We start from the raw sequence: 27,981 nt of genomic DNA, 5'->3' as shown, positions 1-27,981 counted from the left end.
GGCAGAAGCAGCAGCACACAGCCGAGGTAAGCAGCTCTTCACTGGACACTGGTAGTGCTCCGGCTATGGTGACGACAGGTCTGTCCTCTATACCGACAATATATAGCTTACACTTATAGTTACAAATAGCTGCAACGCGAGTATTAAAATAAACATTAGGACAAACTAGTCGGCTAGCGTGTTAGCCATAGCCCGTTAACGACGAGTGCCAGCGGCGGATGGACAGAGTCAGTATCCGCCGATGGTGGCTCAGCTTCAGCTAGCGTTAGCCGGGGAGCTACCTCTTTGTGGAGGAGATAACAGGCAGCCGACGGCATGTTAGCCGCTTTTACCGAGCATCACGACGACTAGATTAGCACACAAAGAAGACAAACTTGTGACGGGGAACGATAAACCTCGCTGTTACCATGTTTCTGATCAGTGAAGCCCACTGAGCTCAGTGTTGATCCAGCATCAGGGTCCAGCTAGCTGTGAGGCTAGTCGGCGATGATGATGGGTGTTTGGATGTTAGTTAATAACCTTAGTATCAATGTGTAGCTCTGGGTCCTATTTTACTGTATATCTTTAGCTGGAGGTCATATGGGATGCTCTTTAACCGTTGTCCATAAGTTATCATTATTAGGGTTGGTGTGGATAGGATATTTTCACATAATGACAACAGATTTAATACAAATATCGTCATGATTTTACCAAGCAGCCGTCTATCGGTGTCATTTTATGTGACTGCCCACCGGTCTGTGTGTCTTGTTTCGTCTGTAGGTCTATTTTTTCTTTATCTCCCCTGTTTTTTATCACATTGTTGTGTTGTTGTCTCCTTATTTCTTTCTTTCTTAAATCATTTTATTAAACATTTCTGCCGTGAGAGGCCGCGTTGTCACAACACTAAAGAGCTAAAATGATACATGGCTCTTCTAAATAATTCAGCAATTAGTTAATATCCTTCCGCTGAGCAGGATAGTCCTCTGACTATGAAGTGGTTGCTCAGGGAGACGTGAGTAAGTTAGCGGTAAAAGTGAGGTAATTTTAGGCTATCTCATTAATATTTAAATGAACAGCTGTGGGCGGCAGGTGAGTGCCCGACACCGTCCATTTCTCCACTTTATAAAAACAGTCATTATCTCTATTTCACATGTGTTCATTTTAAAGCTACAGTGTCTGTGTGTTGACAACCCTTTTTTTTAATCTCCCAGCAGTCCTCCATGGGATACCCGAGGCGGGTTGACGTGATGACGTTACCGGGGGAAGCAGCTCTCCTGCGGGCTGACAGCTGATGGAGAGGAGTCCCTGCTCCTCCTCTCACACTCACAGTCGGAATCGTATGAGGAGGACGCGGTGCCCCTGAAATGACACACTGAACTGGACAGAAACGATACACAGATCAACTGGAAGGAAACTGGGCATGGATTGAAAGGGTTGCCTTTTTTTCTCCTCGTGGATGTTTTTTTTCATGATCAGCTGGCATGAGTCTGCGCACAGTAGGTTTCTAAATAATTTTCCGGTACTGTCATCTGTTGCCTTGTCATTAAGACAGCATCAACAAGGCAGTTCACTGGTCAAATACATCAAAATGACTTAAGAGTGCCTTTTGTTGTGTATGCAGCTATATATTTTCAGTCTAGCAATGCTCAAGTCCCCAGCTTTGTGACCTCATTTGTGCTTTTAAAGAAGTTTTCACTGACAGACCTTTTTAATGAGTTGCAAAACACCAAGATAGCTGAGGGAAAGCGCAAGTACTATGCACCGTTGTCGCTGTGTCACATCCGACATCGATCCTGTAACCTCGGCGGAGGAGCGGCGCTCATAACGGTACCGACCCCCTCCGTAAGGAACTCCCACCTCCCTCCGGGTATTTTTTTGATCCACGGAGAGGCGTAGAGAGCAGCAGGTATGTTCGCTGCCGTGGAGCATGGTCCGGTCCTCTGCAGCGACTCCAACATCATGTGCCTCTCCTGGAAGGGCCGGGTGCCCAAGAGCGAGAAGGAGAAGCCGGTGTGCCGGAAGCGCTACTACGAGGAGGGCTGGCTCGCTACCGGCAACGGCCGAGGAGTCGTCGGGGTCACGTTCACGTCCAGCCACTGTAGACGGGACCGACCCACCCCGCAGAGAGTCAACTTCAACCTCAGAGGACACAACAGCGAGGTAGGCTTGGTCTTTGTTTCATGTTTCCAACCGGTCTCTGCGCACCTTTGTCCATCAACCAAAGACAAAAAACATGTGTGACATCCTGACAACGATTATTTCAATATTAATATGCTATATAAACCAGTACTTGTCCAGTGTAGTGATGCTCGTGAAGGGTGTGATGATTTTTAAGTCTGTGATTCTTATTATGGACTAGTCTTCTAATTCATTTCTTTTTTAACCAATGTATAATTTTGTCTACAAATTCTGAGCAATGCCCAGTATCATTTTCCACAGTCCAAGATGTCATCTTCAGATCTAACTTAAATGGAAAATCATCACCACTGCTCCCCATATTCTACAAATATTTTACTAAACAAAGGCAAAATTTCTTATAATTGATTTATTAAAGATATGAAACTTTACATCAAAAAGCTTTACAGAAATAAAGTAGTCAACCACTTTATTTACCAGTTCATTTACAGCTCCACCCTTGTTCTAATATATTTTTTAAATCCTCTTCTGCACCTTACAGCGACACATCAGTTTCTTCAATTTATTCTTATGATGAGAGATTATTGATCCCATTGATCCCTTTCACACAGGGTTCCCAAACCTTCTCAATCCTTTACATGTAGGATGCAAATTATGGCAAATCATTATTCTGTTATTACCGTCAGTAATCTGGGTTCACACAAATGCAATGGATGAGCACAGCTTTAGCAGTTTTTTGTCCTTTTCCTGGAAGGTCAGATGCAGAATGATGTCCTTGAAGCTCCGAGCGTTTGCTCTCATTTAGGGTATGTGCAAATACAGTATCCTGCCCAAAGATGTTTCACTTTAGTTAAGGCGTGTCAGAGACTAGCGGGCTGAGAGAGTTGAGTTTTAGCTTCCAGCCAAACACTGCAGCCGGTGTTTTTTACTGATTGTTACACATTTTAACCACAACACGGGAGGTAATAGTTGAAATCACTTTCTGTAATGTTTGGCTGGAGGTAAGACCTGTATTATCGCAGCCCACCATAAGCTCATGGGTTGTCACCCCTGCGTTAGGTCACCCTGCCGTCCCTAGTCAAAACATTGCCGTGTTTCACTCCCTGGTATCGCTCTTATCTCTCACTATGGTATTGCCCTCCAAAGTTTCCCACCAGTGCACCAAGGCCATTTAATTTGTTATTGGAAAGATGTGCGGGTCTGTTGCCCTCCATGTGTAGGAATATTTCCGTCAGTGTATAGCATTGCTGGCACAAGTGGAGATTGCACACAGGTTGCGTTTTCTCTTTAAGTGGGTGTAGCTGTTGCTGGTCAGATGGAGCAAGGAGCTGTGTCAGCAGTCCATGAGGCAGCTGAGGGGAGAGAGTGGATGAATCCCTACAGAGAGTGACTGAAGCACAGCAGAAATGTCATTTAACTCTGCCCACTTGAATGTGGTCCAAGTACTGAATTCTCCCTTTTGTGGTTTCGGTGTATGCAGTGTGGAGGAGGTTACACACACACAGTACACAGCGCTAATATACACACCTTTTTCATAGACGAATGTGACTTTATCCCCCTTTTTGTAGCTTAAAATTCAGGAGATATGTGTGGCATGTTTTAAAGCTCACACTGGCCTGCCTCACTTTGTTCTCAGAGTTAAACACTATGCCATTAAGTTGCTTTCATAATTTATTCGTTTAGATGATTTGATGTTGTTTAGATACATTTCTGCGTCATTATTACAGAGACCTGGAGAGAAATGCACATCTCTCCACTGACCCCTTACCTTTAGGAATAAAAGTAGTTCTGTCCCCTAAAGATCTGATATAAAGCAATAAATAAATGCTTTAGGAAATGTGACATCCATCACTCGTCCACCCTATGCATAATTTGGGGTATCTGACAGTGGTGGAAATCACACTGCCTAATGAATCCTGTCAAGTTATGACGGATCTGTTCACTCACTCGTGTCATTTACCGTCCCCGTTACGAAGAGAGGAGAGGATGCAGTATACAGTCACGGAGCTTGCTATATAATAGTCTCTAGTCTTGTCAGGGTATTGGATATATTTTAAAAATTCCTCACACCAACATTACTTCGTTTTTAAATGTATTTGAAAGACTTACGTCAAAACACATGGGTAACCTTTCCTCGTCTTCAAAAGCTGCTCGCTCAGCAGTAAACGCAACTGCCGCGTCCCCTGACAGTTCCGTCCTTTAAACACTAGCACTGTCATTGAACACTTATCGTCACCAGTGAAGAGTGTCCTTTCACGTAAATTAGCTCAAGTCATGATATGAATGAGCACACACACACACACACACACACAAAAGTGCAACATGAAGTCATCCTGTAGGAGCCGGTCTTACCAAGATCAATCCTCATACCAACATCCTGAAGTTTGGCTGTCGTTCCTGTTGATAGAGCCGCGTGTCCTGTGGTCTTTTTAATGTAAGCGAGCGTCTCAATGGATGTCTTCTGGACTCGGCCCAATATGAGTAAATGTAGTAAAGTAAAGGGTGGATCTTAAGCTGTCAGACATCTGTTAAGAGCCAACAGGTAGTGTAGCTCTGTAGTGTGTGGCTGCCTTGATTAGGGATTTGTTTTTGCTCATCATGACCCTTAGTCAGTAGTTTATAAAAGCATCCCCACCTAAAGGCGTCTTAGCTCACCTGTCCACCCGCTGCAGCACCTATTCCGAAGGCCCTCGTGATCTTCTTCAGATAATGAAAAGGTTTTCCGAGACCCGTAGTAGATCCCAGATGAGGGTTTGTTCTCCTCTCTGTGTCTAATTCCCCTTCAGCCAGGGTGAGAGATAATTACAAGGTAACAGCTTCAAAGGGAGCAAGGTGTGTATGTACGTGGTGCTCCTTTTTTGTTCTGTCTCGCTCCGTGTGTGTCAGGAGCACACTACTTTATATTCTGTGTGTGCTTTTTTTCCTTTTTCTCTCTCTTTTTTTTTTTTTTTTTTTTATAAAGCTCAGTTGCTTAGCAGAAATCCACAGACCTCTGCTACACCGCTCAACCGTGATACTCCATATCCGCTTAAAAGTATATAGTAGAATATCAATAAACGTAATCATGATGTGTGTTTGTGTGAATCCATTGAGGTGAGCCTTTTATAAAGCAGGTGAAGGCCTTTATATGTTGAATAGGAGTAGGGTTTCATTGTGATTAAGCATCTGGTCTGTGTGATGGGATGCATGTGTAAAGTATTGTAGCTGTTTTACAGGACAGATTTGTAACACATAGGACCGACTAAAAATAAATCAACCAGACAAGGGAAAAAAAAACTTCTAATGGAATGAAATTTGGCGTCGAATGTAATACTATTTTTATATCGTTATTTAAACAGAGCTGCTGACCTTTCGCTGTAGACGTGTCAGTTGTACGACACTTAAATAAAATTGAAAATAGATGAAAGCAATACGGTTTGCATCCTTTTATGGGACTGTACTTCTGATGTTGCAGAATAATCCCTCCGGGACGCCGTGCATCAGAATAGATCAACGCCTCTTTTGACAATCCAGTGCTTTTTTTCCATTTTTTTTTTTTTTCATTTACAATGCGAGCAAAAGCTGAACAGAGTGAGCAGCTAGTCACCAGGAGTCCATTCATTCTCCACGAGGGCTGAATATCCGAGACAAGCTTGACAATGACTGTCAGCGTGTTGACAAGGAAACGTTGGCCGCAGCTCAGGTTTTGGGCAGATTGTCTGTCAGAATCCCGTCATCTGCTTGTTGTGCTGTTTCTTACGGTGGAGTTGAACATACATGTCATGGAAGGAGCACATTTAGTTCAAGCAAAAATAGACAATAGTTGCATTCTTTTCGTTTAGTTTTCAGCGTAAATATAATTATTTCAAGGATTATTTGCTGGTGTTTATTTGAAACTTGGACAAAAAAAAAAGGTTTATTAAAATCCACCATTTACTACCTGTTTTGCATTTGGCATTTTTCAACAATTAGTAGCAACACATTTGATTTTACATACCGAATTATGTCAAATCTGGGCATTAACCTCCTCGTTGTGTACTCTGCTAAAGCACATTGTAGTTTTGTAAAGCCCAGAAACACAGTTTGACTGAGCATGGGACGCTGTAAGAGAAACTGAAACATTTACCTTTAGTTGTTGTGTTTATTGATTCTTTTCAGTCACGGATGAGGTATTGTGTGCGGCTGCTGAAACGGTCATTCAAAAACGCGTATTCAAACACACCTCGCTGCCTAATCCAACAGAGACAAGTGACTCCAGGGCACCAGCTCCTGTTTACCACTTCAACATGTAGGCTGAACTCACGCTGCATCTTCTTTGGGCTCGTATAGCCTAGACGTGCTGATCTGCACACAGATTTCTGTCTATTCCTTGAATGTTTCTTCCACTAGTTATTGGAACTAGTAGAGCGGTGATACTTCGTGCTAATTTATTTGACATATAAAGAAAGATCAGAGCAGTAAGGTGTATCCGTTTGCACTTTGAGTGAATAGGTGCGGTTGCAGCTGCACATTTGTAGTAAAAAGTGCTGAAAAATTGCTGCTATAGTTTTGATGTTGCCTCTACTTTAAGGGTTGAAAATGTTTGACTTTCAAACTTCACGTTTTATGTGTGCTCTTTAGCTAATGCCGCTGATGTGGATAGATCAGAGAGAATGAATCAAATGAACCTCAACACTGTGTTTTCTTTTTTCTTCTGCTGCTCGTTTTACACTCGTGCTGTGTGAGGTTTTCATGCGTTAAAAGTTCATAAATAAATCACTTTATATCGTCAGTTGATGGTCTGTGCGGGAGCCGGTGCTGAGCTCTTTTTAAATGGGCAGGGAGGAGGAGCGGGATACTGGATGACTGCTGTGGTGCAGTGCAACTGGCTCATCTGTTCAGCCTTAATGGGAGCCATAATAATGGATTGCAAGATGGGCAGAATGCAGTATTATTTCTTTCCTGCAACATGATCTGACGAACGATGGAGTTCAGTCATCACTTTTTATGGTCTGTGCTGTATTTCTGGCTGAGTGTCCTCGGAGTGTTGCTCTCTTCAGCTAACATGACCACCTGTGTCCAGACCCTTATGTACGTCCTCTGGTCTTTTCACATTGGGCTTCTTGATTCCTTCCTACGCATAGCAGCTTTCCATCATCCCCTTCCTTCAATCACGTTTTCCACCCCTGTGCTGATCCCTATCCAGCTTTCACACATCTTTCTCCTGAGGTCCTGATCTGACCTCGGGACATCAGAAACCGCGCTTGAAGATCGAAGAGTGTGTGATCCCTGAACTGCATTAAAATGGTCTCAGTAAATGTGCTTAGTAGAAATGGCCTTAGTGAACTAATCCATCCTCGGAGAGGACATGTTGCATAACACTCAGGCTCGCCCTCTTCCTCAGATCCAGCCAGGTGTACTTGTCTGTTTACTAAAAAATTTCCAGTATGGGACAGCGTGGTCTGTAGAGCGCCGGGTCTTTTTGCTGTGAGTGGAGTCGGCAGTGAAGGATCAGACAGACGTGTCTGCAGACTCAGATTCACTTAGTTTTTCAGACTTGTGCTGTTTGCAGGATAAAAACTTCTCTGTCCAACCTACATGTACACAACAAACAGCTGTGAAGACAAAACACTTCTGTATGTGTTTTTGTATTGTGTGTGTTAATTTGTTTGTTTTTCATGTGTCAGTGATGTGCTTTATTTGCTTAACACAAATCTTCCCTTCAGCTCAGCCCATGCATTCATATTTTGGTAAATAAAAAACACACAAGCAGTGTCAAAAACGACACGACTGTTTTACGATGCTACTAGAGACTTTTACATGCCATGCTTCTTGCCCTCGTATTGTATTGCATTACAATTGAACAATTAGACATAAAACCATTACAGTTTTTATTAAAAAAAAAGTTTTTAAATATAAAACACGCCTTTTAAAAATGATTATCACTAACACCCTTGTGGCACTACCATAAATGCTCTTTTTATGAGTACACCATTTGAGCAGTGTAGAGGGGTTTATAATAAAATCTGGGCAGCCAGAACTTAAATAACATCAATTACTTAAATAATTTGTGACTCTTTTTACATTAAATAATTATTATATTAATCTTTTAGCACTCAGTCTAATGTAAAGTCTGCATCACATACAATACAACTGAATCATCTGAAATAATGCACCAAAATACCGCAGTCAGTGTGTCCACATGACCAATACTCAGAATACACAGTTTGCCTGCCGCTACTTTCCTCAAGCTTTACATCACACTCAGTAATAACCTGTGTATGTGCTATTATCAGATATTAATATTGATTAAGATTTTATCACACGCTTGCTCCACTCGTAAACATTTCAGACTTTACCTCCCCTGAAGGTCCCTTCTTATTGCCCTTTCTCTCGCGCTGCAATCAACCCCCCCGCCCCACTCTGCCCTCTCTGGCTTCCTTGCTTTTGTATCAGCACAGCGTAGCGCTTCTCTTTAATTGAGTTTTGTGTCTGATTTAATATCACATCAGATCCAGAATCCAAGGAGTGAAAGTGGAGAGTCTCTCCTTCTGGTTCGCTCGACGGCCAGGTGGTCTTGACTTTCCCATCATGCTCATGTCATTAGTCAAGATACCCCAGCAGCTTCATTTACATCTGGTAGTATTTTTTTTAATGGTCATAAGTGTCATAATAGGCCTACTTCTTTTTCCGATTGGCTTTACTGATGGATGGTAAAATGGTTTCCCAAGCAGAAAAACAGACTAAACTAAATATTATTATAGCTGTGGAACTATTTTGAAGCTTATTTTGGATATTAAGTCTTGTTTTACTTAGAGTGTGTGTGTGTGTGTGTGTGTGTGTGTGTGTGTGTGTGTAAACCAAAACAAATGCTTTATAAAAATGTGAAGAAGTAATCTTAAGCTCTACATTTGACATGCAGATTTCCTTTCTATCAGCCAAACCTTCTTATTTTTAACTTTTTTTTCTTTTCTTTTCTTTTGCAAAAACAAAGTCCTCCATGCTGGGGCGTTTCCATGGACGCATGTGCTCACAACTGCAACCACTGTGACACTGCCCGGTCACAGTGTCCTCTCACTTCTGCTGACTCCGACGCAACCCAAAGCTGTCCCTTGATTTGATTTAGTCTCCTCAGTGAAGTTGCCAGGGTCAGCTCAGCTCAGCTCTCGCTCCCAAAGTCCTTACAACAGTAAGACAGTTGCAGAATTGAAAATGGTGCCAACTTCCCAGGCAGAAGTTGTCAATGGCCGAGCGCCGGCCAACAAGTAGTATTAAAGGGATCGGAAGTCTCTTGTTCCCGTGCCGGGTGTTGGTTGGGTGGGGATGAAGACAGGAAATGTGCTTCACCCTGCCTTTAAACATGTGATCTTAAGGTTTTTCAGTCATGTTACAGCCCTACAACAACCGTGTGGCATTTTATAAATGTCTAATTGTGTTATTTTTATACTTATTTTATCATTCTTGGCTGTTTGACCGTGTGGCGGGTGGTTTCTGCTTGTTTGCATGTGCCTTTTCAACCCTGATCCCTCCAGCCCCCCCAGTGTCCTGTGTCTTCTTATTCTTATCCCATCTGTCTCCATGTGATGCCTGATCTCCGAGATCGCCACGTCACAGTGAGGTGCTCAGCTGTCCCCCTCGCGGGATGCCTGACCAGCTCACACTAATCTCCACACTAAGCTAAATTTACACACACACAGATTATTCTCACCTTCGTGGGGGCTGCAGATAAGTGTGCGCACATGCGAGACGCAGCGTGTACACTCTATACGCTAATGTCTGCTTTCTTTTTTTTGTTCTTCCTTTTGGCCCTGGTTCAGAAGTGGATGTACTCCGTATGAAGGATGGAAGCAGTGTGCAGACTGTAGCTCCTGCCTAATCTAAAGCCTCATGTCTACACTGGCTGGAATTAGGTTGTATAATACCATCCAGAAAATCCATTTTGCTCACCAGAGGTTGCAGACAGTGCAAGGGCGGAGTAACAACACGGATTTGTATTCCTCCAATGAGATCCTTGTGCACGGAAATTTGTTATCTTTGACAATGCTACTGCCGAGGCCCGTCAGCTTTGAGCTAAGTGAGCACTGCTGCAGAAGGTGACGGCTACGGCCCAGTGATAGATGGAAATCTTTTTTTAATGGTCCGTGATTATGGTTAGCCTAGTCAGAATGACACAGAGGCCTTTACTGTAGCTGTGGGCCTGCCACAGGGCAGGTCTCATCGTCCCGTTCCCTGCGGCTCACCAGCTGGGACACACCTATAGAGCAACATTAGAATTTATACTATTGGGAGTGGGAGTGAACACACAGTAAATCTGACTCACAGGACATCTTATTGCTGTGGGAGCAGCGCCAGGAGAACGATGAATGCTACTGTACACTCATTATGTTTGAGGGCTGCTGTTTGCGTTGCTGTACGAGTTGTATTCATATACATGTTTGTGTGGACGGATCTCTTTGAGTTCATCAAGGATAACCTTGTCTTTTATCACTGAAGATATTAAACTATGCAAACAGTGATTAACAGAATAGTTTAGAAACCCTGCAGGATAAATGTGATTGGTAACTAGAGCTGTCTCAGCACTACTGGTGTTATTACACAGAAACAACAACATGAAATGATTTTATTTTCCCTCGTTTGGACCGTGTATATAGTAGCATTACTCATTTCCAGTGCACTAACAACTGTCTAGTAACTTCCCTCAGAGCTCAAAATATACCCGTGATATCTCACACGATATGAGCAGCATATGTCCAAAAGCTAAGACGCCTTAAGTGAAGACAAAATACAGAAAGAATATTGCAAATGGGGATTTTAAACAATGTTTTACTTCTAGTCTCTAATGCACAAAACAAAACAAAACTATGACCTTAAAACTGGAACACAAACTGAACCATAGGCTTATTGAACCGTTGCACGCCCAGTACACACACAGAGGCGTCTTAATATTGTTTATTGCCTTCAATCTAATAACATTAATGATACAAGTCCAGCTGGTCAGCACAAACTACAGTAACTCCAGCTGGATGTAAACTATACTGGGTAATAGCTGCGTCCAAACCCCTAACTTCAGCCTGGTAGTGATGGGAATCTGGCTCTTTTGAAGGGAGCTACATCTTATGGATCTTGTTCTTATCGGCTCATTGTTCTTTTTTCTTTTTTTTTAGGGGGTGGGGTTTGTGTGCACATATACAACTTACATTATTCAGTATAATTAAACCTTATAATTTCCTGAATACCATATTTTCACATTGTTTGTTTTAAGAACCTTTTAACATAGTGTATACACACCAAACACTATTACACATGTGTATTCAATGTTTTCTTCATATTGAACTCTTCCAAACAAATCACACTCAAAACAGAACATGATGTGCAATATAACAAATAAAAAATAAATTACAATGTGCAGAACAGCAGCTACTTAGTAACAGTGAAACATTGTAATATTGTCTTTAGGGCAGATTGGCATTAAGAAAGATTTAAGTGCCTCAGCTTAGAGGGACGGATGTGTTTTTTTTAAATTTAGTTATAGATTAGCATTTTGACACTTCAGGCCAAATGAGTAAATTAAAGTGAAAACAACACAGCAACTACAGTCCCTTAAAGTTGTAGACCATCAGTCCCCCCACCTGCTTTAAACCTGATGGTATGATCTCTGTTGTCACACATCATTAACGCAACTTTCAGTCAGTGTATGGAGTGCACGTGGCCGAGCAATGTGGTGTAAAGATCATCCCATTATTCTGTATTATATTAATTAACGAAGAAAGAATACAAAAAAAAAACAATTCTCAGACGGGCGTCACGTGTCCACTCGTTCACTTTAAGGAGTCGACTCGTTCATGTCTGACACAGTGCAGCAGTGAGGTGTTTTTTTTCCACACATCAGTCCCTGATTGTGACTGATTGGGAAGGAGGAGACAAACAGCCCAAACTTGTCAAAACTGTTTTCTCCCTTCACATTGCAGCCTGCTCCTTAAAGTAATTACAATCATTCAATCAGTTGTTTAGCTGAGTTTACCAACGTAGTTAGTTACTAGATGACAGTTAAAAAATGCCTCGTACTACATAGACTTTGATGTGTGATGTGGCATCTTTTCCCATTTTACCTGGAAGCTTAATATACTGAGGCAAGACGGAGCCCCTCTACAATCCTCACCATCCAGCAAGATGTTTGTTTCAAAAATAGTTTATTTTAATTATTTGTCTTTTTTTTTTCTAAGGGCATTGTTAATTAATACAGATGTGTTTGCTAAGTATCTATTCAGTGAGAGTGATTATTTACCTTTTATTTCTCTTCTCAGTGAAATATAAAATTATTTTATGAACACACATAGTTGTAGCAATGACCGTGGATAGATCGGAGCGTGTGTTTGTTTGGGTGTGGGGTGATGGAGGGGTGAGGTGGTGGTGTTAAAGGGGAAAAAAAGAACACGACTGGCTGGCTTATCCAACTCTCAGCCACTGATCTGTTGGACTTGCACTCAGAGAGCGTAAGCCCTGCTAAAACCTGCCCTGTGTTGTGTGTTTGAGCATGTTCAGCCCACGTGCTTCTCTCAGTGAGAGCAGAGCTGCTCCCTGCTCAGGATTATTCCTCTGGGAATAGGCTGAGTCACGCTACAGAAGACCAGACAGATAGAGACACAGAGAGAGGAGGAAGGTGGGGTGGGTGGGGTGGGGTGGGGGGGTGTATGGAGATTGTTATGGGTGCTTTTCAGATGGTGACACTGACAGAGAAAGAGGTTATGAACAGTTTGATCTGCACTGTACCAGTGATCAACCCCTTCCTCCTCTGCAACTCTTTCCTTGGGCGTATAATGATCCATCTCTGACCTCAAGGTATAGACTGAAGCCCATACTTGTATGAGTCACTGCTGTACTGATCTGTATATCTTAGCTCTCAATCACAATACCATAGTTTTTACATGAAGCTCCTCTTGCTGCCTTCTCTTTGCATCTCTTTCTGTCGCTTTCCTCTTAAGATATTTTATATTCTACTTTCTCTGAAAATATCTTTTGAACAAACTAAACACTTCCAGTAAAAAGTAGAATAGAAGCGTAACCCACAGAAAGTGTTAACACAAGTTGACTGTCAGCTACAGCTTGAATCTAGTGATGATCAAGGTAGCGTGGTACAGATTTAGATAGGAGATGAAATAATTGAATCTTATTGTCTGTAATATTCAGGATATTAGCAGCTCCTTTGCGACTTTTTTCAAAATGAGGTTAACCCACTTTGTGATGTATTTTCATCTGGTTCTATGCTAAATTTAGCTCATTGAAATGTGGGAACTTGGATTTTCACTTTCTGCATTTTAGGCATTCAGCTGACGCTCCCATTTCAAGAGACTTATAATGAGTGTGCAGGCGAGGGATCAGTGTCTTGATCAAGGGCACTTTGTTGTTCATCATCTCACATTATCTGTTGTAGGTAAAGGGCCAAAGCTGACAAAGCTGTGTCACAGGAAGGCCTATGTGATGACAAATTCATGGCTATACTGCATACAGTACAATCTAGATATTTTAGGACAATCTCTCTAATCGTTGTTTTTGTCCCTTTCTTTTTTTTGTGTGTGTGTGCCTTAAAGGTGGTCTTGGTGCGGTGGAACGAGCCCTTCCAGAAACTGGCCACCTGTGATACAGATGGAGGTATCTTTGTGTGGATCCAGTATGAGGGCCGCTGGTCTGTGGAGCTGGTCAATGACCGTGGAGCTCAGGTAAGATTTAGTACACCAAAATAGAACACTTTTACATCGACTCATTTAAATATACTTTTCACAAACGCAGAATATGGAACATGTGTAAAGAAATAAAAATAATATTAAGGAAGCTTTGTATTTTTATTTATTTTATTGTAAGATATTCTAACAGTACTCGTCACTGTCGGTAATTAGGGTTTAAACGCCTCACTTGTGGCCTCTAGAGGTCGTACTTCTCATTACATCTTCGGACTGAAGTGTTTTGGGATGACTAACCATCTTTGCCATCTTCCTAGGCACTAGTGAAAGCATCGGGGCACCTTAAACACTTTAAGATAGTTAACTAGTAATGTTACGGTCGTAGCCGTTATGGTAATTTGTCAGATATTCCATTTTACAGTTTTCACTCTAGGCAAATAACGATTAGTTTGATAAGGGCACAAATAATCTGCAAAAAATATTCAGATTATTTTTTCAATTAATAGTTTTGTATCTAAAATGGTAGAAAAAAATCCCAGAGCCCAAATTGGCATCTTCAATCTTCACATTTCAAAAGCTAAAATCAGAGATTTTTGGCTAGAAAAAACTACATAAACCATTAATTGATTTACAAAATTGATTTATAATTAAATCAGTTTTGCATTGGAGCATCCTGCCACGAGCGTCATTTCATTTTTAACATGTCCGTCGCCTTATAGGTGAGTGACTTCACCTGGTCTCACGATGGCACCCAAGCACTCATCTCCTACCGTGATGGCTTTGTCCTGGTGGGATCAGTCAGCGGGCAGAGACACTGGTCCTCTGAGATCAACCTGGAAAGTCAGATCACCTGTGGTATCTGGACCCCGGATGACCAGCAGGTAAGAGAGACACACAGACACACACACACACACACACACACACACACACACACACACACACACACACAGAACACACAGAAAGGTTACCCTCAGCACTCTGCCAACCTTTGAATGTTAATAGATGTAGAAGTTTTAGGTTTTCATTTGCCACTTTTAGTATGTAGACTTGTCATTCAGAGCGCAGAGATGGTCCCTGAGGGAGACGAATTGTGAGTGACAGCCAGCATTCTCTGTCTTGAATGTGCTGTGGTTTTGTTCGACTGTGTTTTTTTTTGCTTTCAAGCTGTTAAATTGTCAGCTCAGGTTGGACATCATCATGCTTTCAGCCTGTATATGTGTCCCTGTCTGTGTTCATTGTTTTCATCCCATTTGTGTCTGTTTCTCCAAGTTGTTTTGTGTGATATGCATTTCTTTTAGCATTCTTTGCTCACTATCTGTCATCTCCTTATCTGTTCCTAAGTGCCTCTCTTTCCATGTTTGTTATTCTGTCTTTTGCGCCCAGTGTAGTTTCCTGTCACTTGTTTCCCTTTCTCTCTTTTTTCTTCTTGATAACCCTTTACTGTTCCTCTCTAGGTGTTGTTTGGTACTGCAGATGGACAGGTGATAGTGATGGACTGCCATGGGCGTATGTTGGCCCACATTCTGCTGCATGAGTCGGATGGCATTGTCAGCATGTCCTGGAACTACCCCAATTTCCTGGTCGAGGACAGTAGTGAAAGCGACACAGACTCTGACGACTACTCCCCACCACAAGGTACACTGCTCAGTTTTGACTAGAATACTATTCAGTAGCATACCCCCCCCCTCCCCCCCCACACACACACACACACACCTTCAACTCAATCTACAAGGACATCCTGGTGACGTAGAGGTGAAGACACAAAACCGCATTACTGTAGTGTCCCTGGTTTGATTTCCCCAAGGATCCATTCTCACATGTCATAAACCTCTCTTTCATATCACCCACATTTGCTGCCTACCTCTCCACTGAAAACTATGTAATAAAGGTAAAAAAGACCAATTTAATAATTAAAAAAAACTTTAATATGACTGACTCACTATTGTACACTTTGTTAATGATGATTGACGGTAATGCCATTTTTGAATCTGTGGACAAAAATGTCAGAAAAAAGTCCAAATCCACGTCACTTATCATCAAACATTGAGTTTGCAGTTGGTGCAACGTACAATAATTGCATTTAACCTCCATAGGAACAAGACCTCGATGTATTTCGACCTCTTTTTATTCTCCTATGTGAAGTAAGAGCTTTGTCTGCAGTATGTCTGTATGAACCTAAAGCTTTGCAATGTGACTTGTATAAGACAGCAGCTACAGTAACCCTGTAGAGAGAAACAGCACATTAGCAGCAGATGCGGTCTTCCATCAATAACCACACTGCATTCATACAGGTTCAACCACAGTCCTGCTGTGTACTCAGACGCATGCTGACAGCCTAAAAGATGCTACCAGTCTCAGTTAAAATGGTACAATTGAAAGTGTCTCTTCCATTAAGTGAAAAATACACATAATACAACATGATATTAGAGTGTATTCTGATGTAGAATACAAGGTCAGTCAATAATGGGTTTACCAAGTACTGCCTACAGTAGTGCCTACAGGGAGTGCTGAGGTAGAGCTGTGCAGCTGCTTCATATATAAGTAGCTTTGTGAAGGCGGGAGGAGTTAGAAGCTCACAGATGGGCCCACATCTGTGAGCTTCTAATTCCTCCCGCCTTTTCCTCCATCTTTTATGGCTCCATCAATGCTTCCTCTGGCTGGTAGGTCTGTGCACTTTGTCATTACCATCCTCAGTGCCCCTGGTATTCTCATAAAAAGTTAAGACTCTGGGAACAGGTGGACATAAACTGTGCCTGTTTCCTCTGTCAAGCTATTCAACTAATATGAAGATCATATTATCTATGAATGGGGTGTAAAAGAAAAAAAATCAAATTAATTGGACATAAACATTACACATCTCTCTTCTCATTTAAGTGCAATGCTGCATCAATGGAGCGGACCGCTCTGTGTATTTTAGATATACTGTGCATCATCATGCATAATAAAAACACCTCTTTTCATATTAATGAATGTTTAAAGTTAGAAAGATATGTAATTTATGATGCTAATCTCAACATCACAATTAATGTGAGTCATTTGATTAAGGTTCGGAAGCTGGAAGGTCGCTATTCGACCATTTTCCTGCCACTGCCAGTTGTTGAGAGAGGCACTGACCAAATGGAGGGTGGGTGATTGTTTTAAAACATGGAGGGAAAGGAAATGAAGGAGGTGCACAATAAAAGTGAGCACTCATTATGATGCAGAAGCAGGCCAGCGTTGTCGTCATAACAACAGCGGCAGTCATAGTTTACTGATTTTATATGGAGCTTTCTGTAACCAAATCATCTTAAACTCCCCTGGAATAAGTTTAGCTGCAATGTCAAGGATATACCCCTGATACTTGAGTGTGATGCCACAGTTGACTTCTTGCTATTGTTAGCATCAGGCCTGTTTTTGCCCTCATTACCACAGTTGTTAAGGAGGGGAAAAAAGAAAGCACACTGTTGCAAGGTAAACACTTTCTCCTGACATGTAGATTCCCTTTCTAAGTTACTTATTTTTAGACTGTCATGATTCAGGTATTTTAGTTTATCCTCTCATGATACAAACAATGTCAGCTTTTCTATACGTGGCTCCCTCTGTTATCAAATGACAGATATATTTATTGGTAATTAAGTAAGTAAGAACAGTCATACTGACAGGGAACCTGGCCAGATATCTCTTGAGCTCGCTGTCCACTGCACATTCAAGGATGACCTGTGTGTGTGGTACACTGGGATGTGAGCAGCCCTCCCAGCCCCCTCCTGCTGCTTTCACTGTGTAAACCAACTCTCACAACAGCCCCATTTTTATTGGTTTCTGTTTTGTCTTTTCGCCTCCTTTTCTCCTCAGCTTAATTACTCCCAGTTACTATGGCTGTATTCGTAAGGGTCAGTCCTCCTCTTTCCCCTCGGCCCCCTCCCATCAGTGGGCCAAGTGGTAAAGCTGAAAAGTGCTTGCCTTAGCTGGAACACTGATTATGCTCTAACTCACTAATTAAACCAGTCAATAATAATTGATTGGCCTCGATAGAAATGATCTCCAAAGCCGACAACCTGACTGAGACACCAGGCTTTCTTTTCCTCCGCCTGCCAGATCAGTCTGTCATTATATATGATGATGACCCATTATCACTGCACTGCACAGTACACCACATCGCATTTACAGCAACATCATATATCTGATTTAATGTAACGCCCATAGAAAACTGATTACTCTAGGGAAGTAGTTACTGTTATTAGGCTGCAAGTCAAAAGGAGAGCAGGAGCGTGTTTTATTTGTGTAAGTATTTGGGTCATTAAAGGACTATAAGAAAGGACAGATCCAAGGATGTTTTAATGGAAAATGTATGCATGGTGTGAAGGTGTGTTATTTATAGCAGCTTGACGAAGAACACCACATGTTTGCAGCTACAAATGCAGCATTATGAGATGTGCTGAGTGTGTGTCAGTGCAGATTAGGGCACAGTGGAAAACCCACCGAAAGTGAATTATAGCTGCCAAAGATGTGGGATTGTCCTTCCTCCTTTCTTAACAGTACCAAACTATCTCTTCAATAAACACCCACGGCCTCACAAATGAGCACACACACACACACACACACACACACGCTGTGTTCCTGTTTATTTTATGGCCCACTCTGGAAATGCATATTGATCAGCCCGTCCTCTGTAGGTTACCAAGATGTTTGGAGCAGGCAAGGATGTCGCCTCATTTACGGCCTCAACTTTTTTTTTCATCATCGATTAACCTGCCGATTGTTTTCTCGATTAATTGTTCGATCTATGAAATATCAAGAAAGGGTGAAAAACACCCTTCGCAATCTAAAACCTCAAAGAAAATATGTAACTAAGCATTAACTACCATTAATTCATTTCTAATTAATTGTCTAATCATTGCAGATCTACCCTTATTAAAGATATGGTCTCATGAGGGCAAATGTAACCTGGAAATCTAATTTTAGCGCTGTATCCTGGCTGTACAAGCCTTCATGTTACTCTTTGTTGTCTAATATGAAGTTTAAATCTCCAGTACAACTTTACATGAATGAAAAGACATGCAGGTTTTAGTGTTCACAGTTGATACAATCAGTATCTCAGCTCAATATGTTGCTTCCATGCCGGCTGTCTTAACATATTTGCGTTGTCCTGTCTCTTTTCAGTGCACAGCCAGAAACCTCTGCTGACAGTCAGCTTCACCTCCGGAGACATCAGCCTGATGAACAACTACGATGACCTCTCTCCCACCCACATCCGCACCGGTCTGAAAGGTGTGTGGGTAACTAATTATCAGTGCAGGCCCAAGTGTTCAAGCAACTTTTGTCTGTTCATTTATTTCTTAGCTTCTCTTACTCAATTGTTAATAGCTATTTGCAGTTTGGTTCAATGCTTTATGTACCATTCCTCTGCTGTAGATGTGGTGGTCCAGTGGTGCTCGCAGGGGGACCTCCTGGCAGTGGCAGGGATGGAGAGGACCCTCCTCTCCGCCGACCCTTCCTGTCCTCCCCCCACCAGAAACGCCATTGTCAAGTTCTACAACGTTCGCGGTGAACACATCTACACACTGGACACGCCAGCGCAGGTGATCGTCTGCAACAGGCTCAAACCTGGCTAATAATGACTTAACAATAAACAAATGATTAAAGAGGTTATTTAGGTTAGTTCATTTTAGTTTACATTATCAATGATGAAACCTTCCAATCACGTCATCCTAGGAAAAACAATTGCATTACTAGTAACTAGTAACATGAAATGAATAACATAAAGTAACAAAGTGAAGTTACTAGTTTGAAGTTTGAAACATGACTTTCACAAAGCCGATGACTAGCATCGATAAGTCAATCAAAGGATGTGGTCAAGGAGCCTTATTCTCACTCCAGTGCGTCTTCTCTGCAGCGCCCCATCACTACGTTGTGCTGGGGTCACCGGGACTCTCGTCTGTTCTTGGCGTGTGGCCCGGCGCTATACATCGTGCGAGTTGAGCACCGTGTTGCGAACCTGCAGCTACTCTGCCAGCAGGGCATCGCCACAGCAGTGAAGGAGGAAAAAGATGTTGCCAAGCTCACCATGCCTTCCCGCCTCTGTTCTTACGTCACTACCGCTTTTGTTCCCACCATCAAGGTAACACGGGACAGCAGGTTGATAAGATCCACTGAAACCATAAAAATAAATAAAAGATCTTCCAGGAGATGTTTTTGCTATTATATAGAAAGATTTTTACCATCAGTGACATGAGAAGCTTTTTAATTATACTACAACCGTGTGTTTTTCTCTTCCAGCCCCCCATCCCAGATCCCAACAACATGCGTGATTTTGTGAGCTATCCAACAGCTGGGAATGAGCGTCTGCATTGTACAATGAAGCGCACAGAAGATAACCCCGAGGTGGGGGGACCCTGCTACACTCTGTACCTTGAGTACCTGGGGGGTCTGGTGCCTATTCTCAAGGGTCGACGAATAAGTAAACTGCGTCCAGAGTTTGTCATCATGGACCCCAAGACAGATGGAAAAACAGGTAAGACTGAGTGACCTTCACGTATTATTCCAACAAAAGATAATATTCCAAATAAGACCTGGGATCACTGCAAGCTGTAGTATTTTTATGCAAGTGGTAATACATGTTTTTTCTATTGTATGTGTTAATTTTGTAACACATATGTAATGTTAATTTTAGCTGCAGTTTTATTTAGATGGAACACCGTATATCTCTTCTCTCCTTTGACTTTCATGTCTTTGTCAAATAAAGAGTTATGCCCTGTATGTTGTTTTTTTTATTTTTATCAATAGCAATATTACTATTTTATGTCATCACAGTGTTTTTACAGTTTGTCTATTTATTCCTCTTCAAAATGAAACCATATTTGCCTGCTCCAGTACTTTTCCAGTTATTTGAGTTCTTTGAGTTGGCACTGAAAGAGTGACTATGTTTTAGTCACATAGGGCAGACTGGGCCCATGTTAATTAAAAGCTGCTTAATGGAGGCTCTGATGGCCCCTGGGTTCCTCATAAATCAACCCGCTCCCTCCCCACATAGTGATAAATGAAGCCAGCCATGAAATGATTCCAGTCCATTCACACTTTAATGTCCATCAAACAAATTAGCTTGCCCTAAACTGGAGCAGCAGTGGTTCACAGACTCCATATGAATGAGGATGAAGAAAAGAATTTAAACTTGTGAAACACTGGATTGAAATGTGTATGTGAAGAAAAAGTGGAGGTCATTGCTGCAGCTCCATCATGTTTTGTGAAAACTATAATTAAATACAAAGGTTCTTGCTTGTAGGTTGGTGAAGTAGTATTTTTTTTGTCAAAGACTGCCACTTTGTAGAGAATCTATTAATTAAACTAATCTACTTGTACTCCCAGTCTTTTCTTCCCGATTTAGTCGACAAAGTAAGATTCTGACAATTTTATCTCGGATTAAATTATGAATTTTTAGCCTGACAGTTCTTAATGACAGAGCAAATAACACCACATATTTATTGTGTTTAATAAAACTTTGCTTGACAACTACACATATATTATCTGTTTGTCCAAAATTAACTCTGTTCTTTAAATTCTCCTCTTTTCTCACCTAAGATGAGATATATGGCAACAGTCTTATATCTGCCATGATTGACAGCTGTAACTGCTCGGACTCCAGTGATATTGAGCTCAGCGATGACTGGGTTGGCAAAAAATCTCCAAAGATATCCAGGGGTAGTAAATCCCCCAAACTCCCCAGGTAACCAGACATGCATGTGTACTGTGGTATGCTGTGTATAACTAATATTTCCCCATTTCTTTTAATGTTACACTTGATTCTTTGACTCAGCAGTCACTGGTCCATGTGAAATGGACAAGAGGTGTTTTATCATCTGCTGGTTGCCACACTATATTAAATGCATGGATTTCAAGGGGCTTTTTGTACCTAATTATTATTTTTGTTTAAACACTTAATTGGTCCCATGAATTCCAGTTATTTGGGTTTAGTTTTAAATGTCTGTGATAGCAGAGGAAAAAAAAGTATTAACTTGTATTTCTTACATTTCTGTCACTGTCCTACAACAATATGTGACCGCAAGAATTAACCTTTGAATTAAGTTTGAGTTTGAAATGAACTCATTAGACTGAATTAATACAGTAATTTAGTCCCATGAGTTAAATTGTAATTCATATCTTTTTGTGATTCATTTTGCAAGCAACTTGGCATTCCCGCAATGATGACCCTCCTATTGAAATCTTAATCCTTGTTAAATTAACACTTTCCAAAAATAACTAATGGAATGTTCTGCACTTGTTTTCTGATTCACTGCATGCCTAAACCTTCTTTTTTATTTGCTACCTTCTCTGTAGAGACTTAGTTTGTCCCTTTACCAACAGGATCAACATTGACCCAAGAAAATCACCCAAACTGTCCCGTGCTACGCAGGAGATCTCCAGGTCACCACGTTTACCCATACGCAAACCGTCTATTGGGTCACCCAGTCTAACACGGAGAGAATTTCCTCTAGATGACATAACTCAGGTAAATTAAAATTTTCTTTAGCAGAATTCACTATATTCCTTCAAAGTGGTGTTGCTTCCAGTTTGTTTGTGAGCTCCATCAAACACAGTTGGCAGTGTCAGGGAAGCTGATGAGGGATCAATGGCCTGGTTGCTATACTGTTGTCTCCTATGGGTTGGTCAAGTCAGTCTTACAGTATTTGTTTAATGATAAACTCTTATTTATCATGTTTTCATAGAAAGTAATGTGTTCTTTTTTTCCTGTCATCCAGCAAAATTACCTTGCGCAGGTCACATCCAATATTTGGGGAACAAAGTTCAAGATAGTGGGGTTGGCCACATTCTTACCAACAAATCTTGGTGCAGGTAACCAACCAACAACTTTGTCTTTGGCTAATTAAACTAAATTAATGGGTAAATACTAGTAAAAGTAATTACATGAATCTCCTCAATTGACTTAATTTTCCTCTCTTTCTAATTTTTACCCTCCGCCCCAGTCATCTATAAGACAAGCCTCCTCCATCTGCAGCCCAGACAGATGACCATCTACCTGCCAGAGGTGCGTAAGATCTCCATGGACTACATCAATCTGCCCGTCTTCAGCCCCAACGTCTTCAGTGAGGATGAAGACGACCTGCCTGTCACAGGCCCTGCTGGTGGTGCCGATGACAATCCACCCTGCACTGTCAACATCCCTATTGCTCCCATCCATAGTCCTGCTCAGGCCATGTCCCCCGCCCAAAGCATTGGTTTGGTTCAGTCTCTTCTAGCCAATCAAAATGTTCAGCTGGATGTTCTCACGAACCCCACGGCAACGCCCTCTGGGGCAGCTGCTGGTGGTTCAGACCAAAGCCAAGACACCATCTTAACAGCCCAGTACACAGTTCCCACCAGGTACTCCAGTCCTGGTCAGGTCATCTTTGGAGGGCTAGACATGAGTCGCCTGATGGTGGGCCCTCCACATTCTCATCATCCTTCACAGCAACAGCAGCAACAGCAGCAACCGAGTCACCAACAGCAGCAGCACCAACAGTTACAACAACTGCAACACCACCAACAAATACAGCACCACCAACAACAGCTTCAGCAGCAACAGCAACAGCAACAGCAGCTACAACAGCAGCAACAGCAGATGCTCCAGCACCAACACTTACAACAGCAGCAGCTTCAACAACAGCACATTCAGCAGCAGCTCCAACACTTACAGCAGCAGCATCATCAGCAGCAGCTACAGCAGCAGCAACATCAACAGCAGCTACAGCAGCAGCAACATCAACAGCAGCTACAGCAGCAGCAACATCAACAGCAGCTACAGCAGCAGCAACATCAACAGCAGCTACAGCAGCAGCAGCTACAGCAGCAGCAGTTACAGCAGCACATCCATCAACAGCAACAACTGCAACAGCAGCATCAACAAATTCAGCAGCAGCTGCAACAACAGCAGCAACTGCATCATCAGCAGCAATCACAGCAGCAACAGCAGCACCACCATCAACTTCAGCAGCAGCTTCAAATTCAAATCCCTGTCCCCTCCATGTCATCAGGACAGCCTTCAGGTGCAGCTGTGCACCAGCTCCAGACGGGGGCGCTGCAAATCCAGATCCCTCACCCTCCTGCTGATTTGGTAGTTGAGAGAACAGTGGGAGGTGAACACGAGCACCTACTAAAAATAAAGACGACTCGTTCAGCTCCACAGTTGGCTGACGGTGATACAGTGGTGTTCAGTGCCCCTCTCGAGCTCAGCAAGATGAACCCCCCTCCCCCTTACCCTGGGACAGTGGCTGCCGCTGTGGCTGCTGCAGCAGCTGCTGCTGCCTCGGCATCAGCCTCCACTGCAGCTTCAAATGCTGCATCTGGAGCATCAGGGGGTACCAATGGGACTCTGCCTGGTGACCTGTGTTTGAAGAAGGGAGAGTTCCCACTTTATCCTTCAGGTCAGCAACAAGCGCAGTACCCCACACCCCTGGGCTATGAGAGGATAACAACTTTTGACAGCAGTGGGAATGTGGAGGAAGTTTGTCGTCCTCGAACACGTCTTGTCTGCAATCAGAATGTCTACACCCTCCAGGGACCTGGCAGCTCCGCCACTCTCAGGGTCACCTCCTCATCCTCCTCAGCTGATGGCAAGAAGATCCAGCTGCCATACACCTCTGCCACTCTCAACAGACTCACTGCACCCCGCTATTCCATACCCAGTGGAGACCCGCCCCCATATCCTGACCCAGCTAATCAGAACAGTGCTGTTGGCAGGAATCCTGGACAGAGGCTTGACAGCAGTCTGATCCACGCTACTCTCAGGAGGAACAGCCGAGAAGCTGCTCTCAAAGTTTCCCAGATGCTGGAACCGCCTAGACCACTGCCTCCTAAGGCTAAAAATAGTAGTGCACTAGCAGCCTCGTACCAGCAGAGGGTGCCAACAGCCTTATACACCTGCAGTCAGTGTAGCAGTGGATCCAGTGTTGGAGGCACTGCCCCAGGGAGTGCTAATGGAATAGCAGGAGGAACTATAATCAGACAGGATTTCCCTCCAGGTAATGGCGCACCTCACAGCACAGTTATCGTTCACTCCAACAGTGCCACTCCCCTGGCCTCCCAGTCCTCTTACAACCTGCTGAGCTCACTTGAAGGGTCTGGATCTGTAGGAGGAGGAGGAAGTAACAGAGACAGGGCTGATTATGTTAATTCAGCATTTACTGAGGATGAAACACTCAATCAGTCACTGAGGCATCTGGCACTTGGAGGAAATGATGCATCAGGGCTGGTTGTGAAACGCCCACCTCCCTATCAGTGGGATCCAGCTGCCACTGAGGAGGTGTGGGTTCCTCAGGAACGGACAGCAACACTGAACTCTACTGGCCCCCCTGTGCCACACAAACCACCACCCCTTATTCTCAGTCCAGCTCAGCACTTGGATGTATCCAGGCTGCCTTTTGTCCTCTCTCCAAAGTCTCCCACCAGCCCCAGTGCTGCGTCATTTCAAGCAGCTGCAGCAGCTGCAGGCTACCAGATCTCTCTCCAGTACCCTCCAGCAACTGCCTATTCTGCGGCCCAGCTCCAGCCCATCCCGGGGTCACCACGCCCCTGCTCCTCACCAAAGGAAGTGGTGGCACCTGTACCCTTTTCACAGCAGGATGCAACAATTGTCTTACCTCCTGGTTACCCTGCAAACCTGGCCAACCTAGCCTGCTGCCCTCTTCCTCCCATGTACCCAGGAGGAAGTGCTGGGCTTCCCATTCCCCCTATTGCCCTCCACACACCTTGGGGTACGTATAACTCTTGTCCCCCAATTCCTAGTCCTGCAGTGCCACTACCACCCAAAGCCTCCCACATGGCAGACAAAAATGTTCTCTCGCCACCTCCTCCACCACCACCACCCCCACCACCACCAGCAGCAGAGCTTCAAAGCCATGGAGGATTACAAGAGGCCATGGCAGAGGCTGGGGAAGGTTTCCAGGAAGTGCTCTCCTTGACCGAGAGCCCTGTGCCACAGCGCTCTGAGAAGTTCAGCAAAAAGAACCGCAAGCGGGGGGATGGTCGGGCTGAGGAGGCGAATGTGCCACCTTTGGCTGAAGGAAGCAAGTCCAAAAAGGAGGGCAGGGCTCTGGGAGATTTCAATTCACTCATCTCCAGTCCACGGCTGGGAGGAAGGGACAAAAAGAAGCTGAAGGGACAGAAAGAGCAGCAGTTGAAAGCTAAGAAACTGAGTAAGGCCACTGCCAATAGTGAGTTCCAAGACAGCTCAGAAAGTGAGCCAGAGCTATTCATCAGTGGGGATGAGCTGCTCAACCAATGCCAGAGCAGTAAGAAGGGTTGGAAGAGTAAGAGGAACCTTCGGGCTGCCAGCGAACTGGATGAGATCAAGTGTCGAAAGGCCAATGAGAAGGAGGACCGAGGGCTGGGCAGCCAGGGCTTTGTGTATGTCATGGCCAACAAGCAGCCGCTGTGGAACGAAGCCACGCAGGTCTACCAGCTGGACTTCGGTGGGCGCGTCACACAGGAGTCTGCCAAGAACTTTCAAATTGAACTGGAGGGCAGACAGGTAAGAGCTCTGATTCAAGAACTATCACACACTGCATGATATCCTAGTACTGACATAATCATGACAAGTGTAGAACTGTTATTTGAAATTTGGCATTAAATACAGCAAATGATCTTAATGATAGTACCATCTTTTCCTATACTAACATTTTTGGTTTTCTGGTTGTTTTTTTCATAGGTGATGCAGTTTGGCAGGATCGATGGCAATGCCTACATCCTGGACTTCCAGTATCCCTTCTCTGCTGTGCAGGCCTTTGCAGTGGCTTTAGCAAATGTCACTCAACGCCTCAAATGAGATGTCCCATCCCTACTTACCCTGAGTTATATCTGGGATTTAATGCAATCTTTTGAAGGGGCTCACTTGTTTCATTTGAGATTAATGAACTTTGATTTAGGAGAGAAGACTAAAATCCGCCTTGGTCATAGAGAGAGAGAGTTACAATCACGCTGCACTACACAATGCTGCCATTTGAGTTGGTGCAATAAGCATTGGCTGCATTTGCCAAGGATGCCCTCAGATTTTCTCCTTTTGGCAGTCAGCGGCACCTTGCAATGCATGTATGGCCAAAGAGCTGAGCTTTGGTAATCATCATGCAAATAAATGCTGCTTTAGCTAGAAGAAGCTGATAGACATGATAACCAATCGGTTAGCTGAGAGCGGAATTGTCAAGGTGCAGTTTTCAAAAGAGGCAGCAGTAATACTTGAAAACCACACTCTGGAGATCAAAGTCGTTTTCCCCAGAGCGCACAGGTACTACTGGGCACTGAAATCCATTGCTGTACAAAACTTCAGTGAAACAGTTACCACTTTATATTATACTGCTTTTGCTTTTAGGATTTTATTAAATGATTTATCATGGTGGAGGGTAGGAGGGTCTTTTTGTTTCGCTCTCTGCCATTCCTTTTGTTACTGTCTCAGTCTCACACATTTCACTGTTGTGAAAGGTGTTTCACTGTTAAAAACTTTGAAAGGTAAAGTAGTAAAAATAGTTGAGGTGAGCTGCAGTCTTTTCCACATGGTTTCCTGGGACTCTGAAGGACAAAGAAATGTTACTCTGTTCATGGATTAAATTATATGTACATTTTGTTGTTTATCTATTCTTATATTGAATTTTAACTTTATTGTCATTGTTTGTGATATACAATCTTCATACCCTGTCAACGCGGTTTTCAACTTACCTGCTTTATTTGGGAGACCGGTGGCTGAATTTGAATATTGCTGTGTAATCTGGAGCATTCAGGTGGGCGGGGTGTACAGAATAGCTTTGACTGACGCATCCTGTACTTAATGAAATATCTAAAATATGGTGACATGGGCGCAAAAGATGTCACCAAAGCCTGAATTCAACAACGTAACCTCTGGCATGAAGTGATTTGTCACCTGCTGTCACTTCTGTGAAGTGAGTGTGTAGGGGGGGAGGGTGGGGGGGGGGGGCTCTGTCCCTGCTCTTGAAGACCACACTAAATACGTAAGCAAGGTACAGGAAATATTTTTGTATATTTCTCCTATGCCATTTCATACTCTCTTCAGAAGTCATGTAAATACATATCATTCATATGTAAATGTTGTTAAGAGACTTGGGTGACTCTGACAGATGTCTATTTACACCTGTCTCCACTGTGTTTTAAGTGTAATTTCAGGTGTGGAGCGGAGCTGTAGTACTGTTTAACTCAACAGCTACAACCACAAAAAAGAAAAAAAGTAACCGTTAAGCTGAAATCATTTTCACTG

The 27,981-nt window shown here is 43.1% G+C and overlaps 1 protein-coding gene across 2 annotated transcripts; it reads left to right on the top strand.

The window, feature by feature from the left end:
- On the top strand, positions 1-27,660 carry tulp4a (TUB like protein 4a). Of its 2 annotated transcripts, none has more exons than XM_053337349.1 (14): positions 1-78; positions 1,191-2,139; positions 13,662-13,790; positions 14,471-14,632; positions 15,206-15,386; positions 18,891-18,998; positions 19,143-19,309; positions 19,624-19,848; positions 20,007-20,241; positions 21,306-21,450; positions 22,089-22,233; positions 22,484-22,577; positions 22,709-26,250; positions 26,428-27,660. In XM_053337349.1, exons 2-14 carry the CDS (start codon positions 1,888-1,890, stop codon positions 26,542-26,544), a joined length of 5,502 nt encoding a protein of 1,833 aa, XP_053193324.1. In that variant the 5' UTR covers positions 1-78; positions 1,191-1,887; the 3' UTR covers positions 26,545-27,660. The 2 variants fall into 2 exon arrangements, with proteins under 2 accessions (XP_053193324.1, XP_053193325.1); XM_053337350.1 differs by having other exon boundaries at positions 5-26.
- Positions 27,661-27,981: the final 321 nt, after the last annotated feature.

The sequence above is a fragment of the Scomber japonicus genome, chromosome 17 (assembly GCF_027409825.1).
Source record: "Scomber japonicus isolate fScoJap1 chromosome 17, fScoJap1.pri, whole genome shotgun sequence".
NCBI classification, from domain to species: Eukaryota; Metazoa; Chordata; class Actinopteri; order Scombriformes; family Scombridae; genus Scomber; species Scomber japonicus.
Note: the sequence above shows the minus strand (reverse complement) of the source record. Positions and strands in the feature narration are given on the sequence as shown.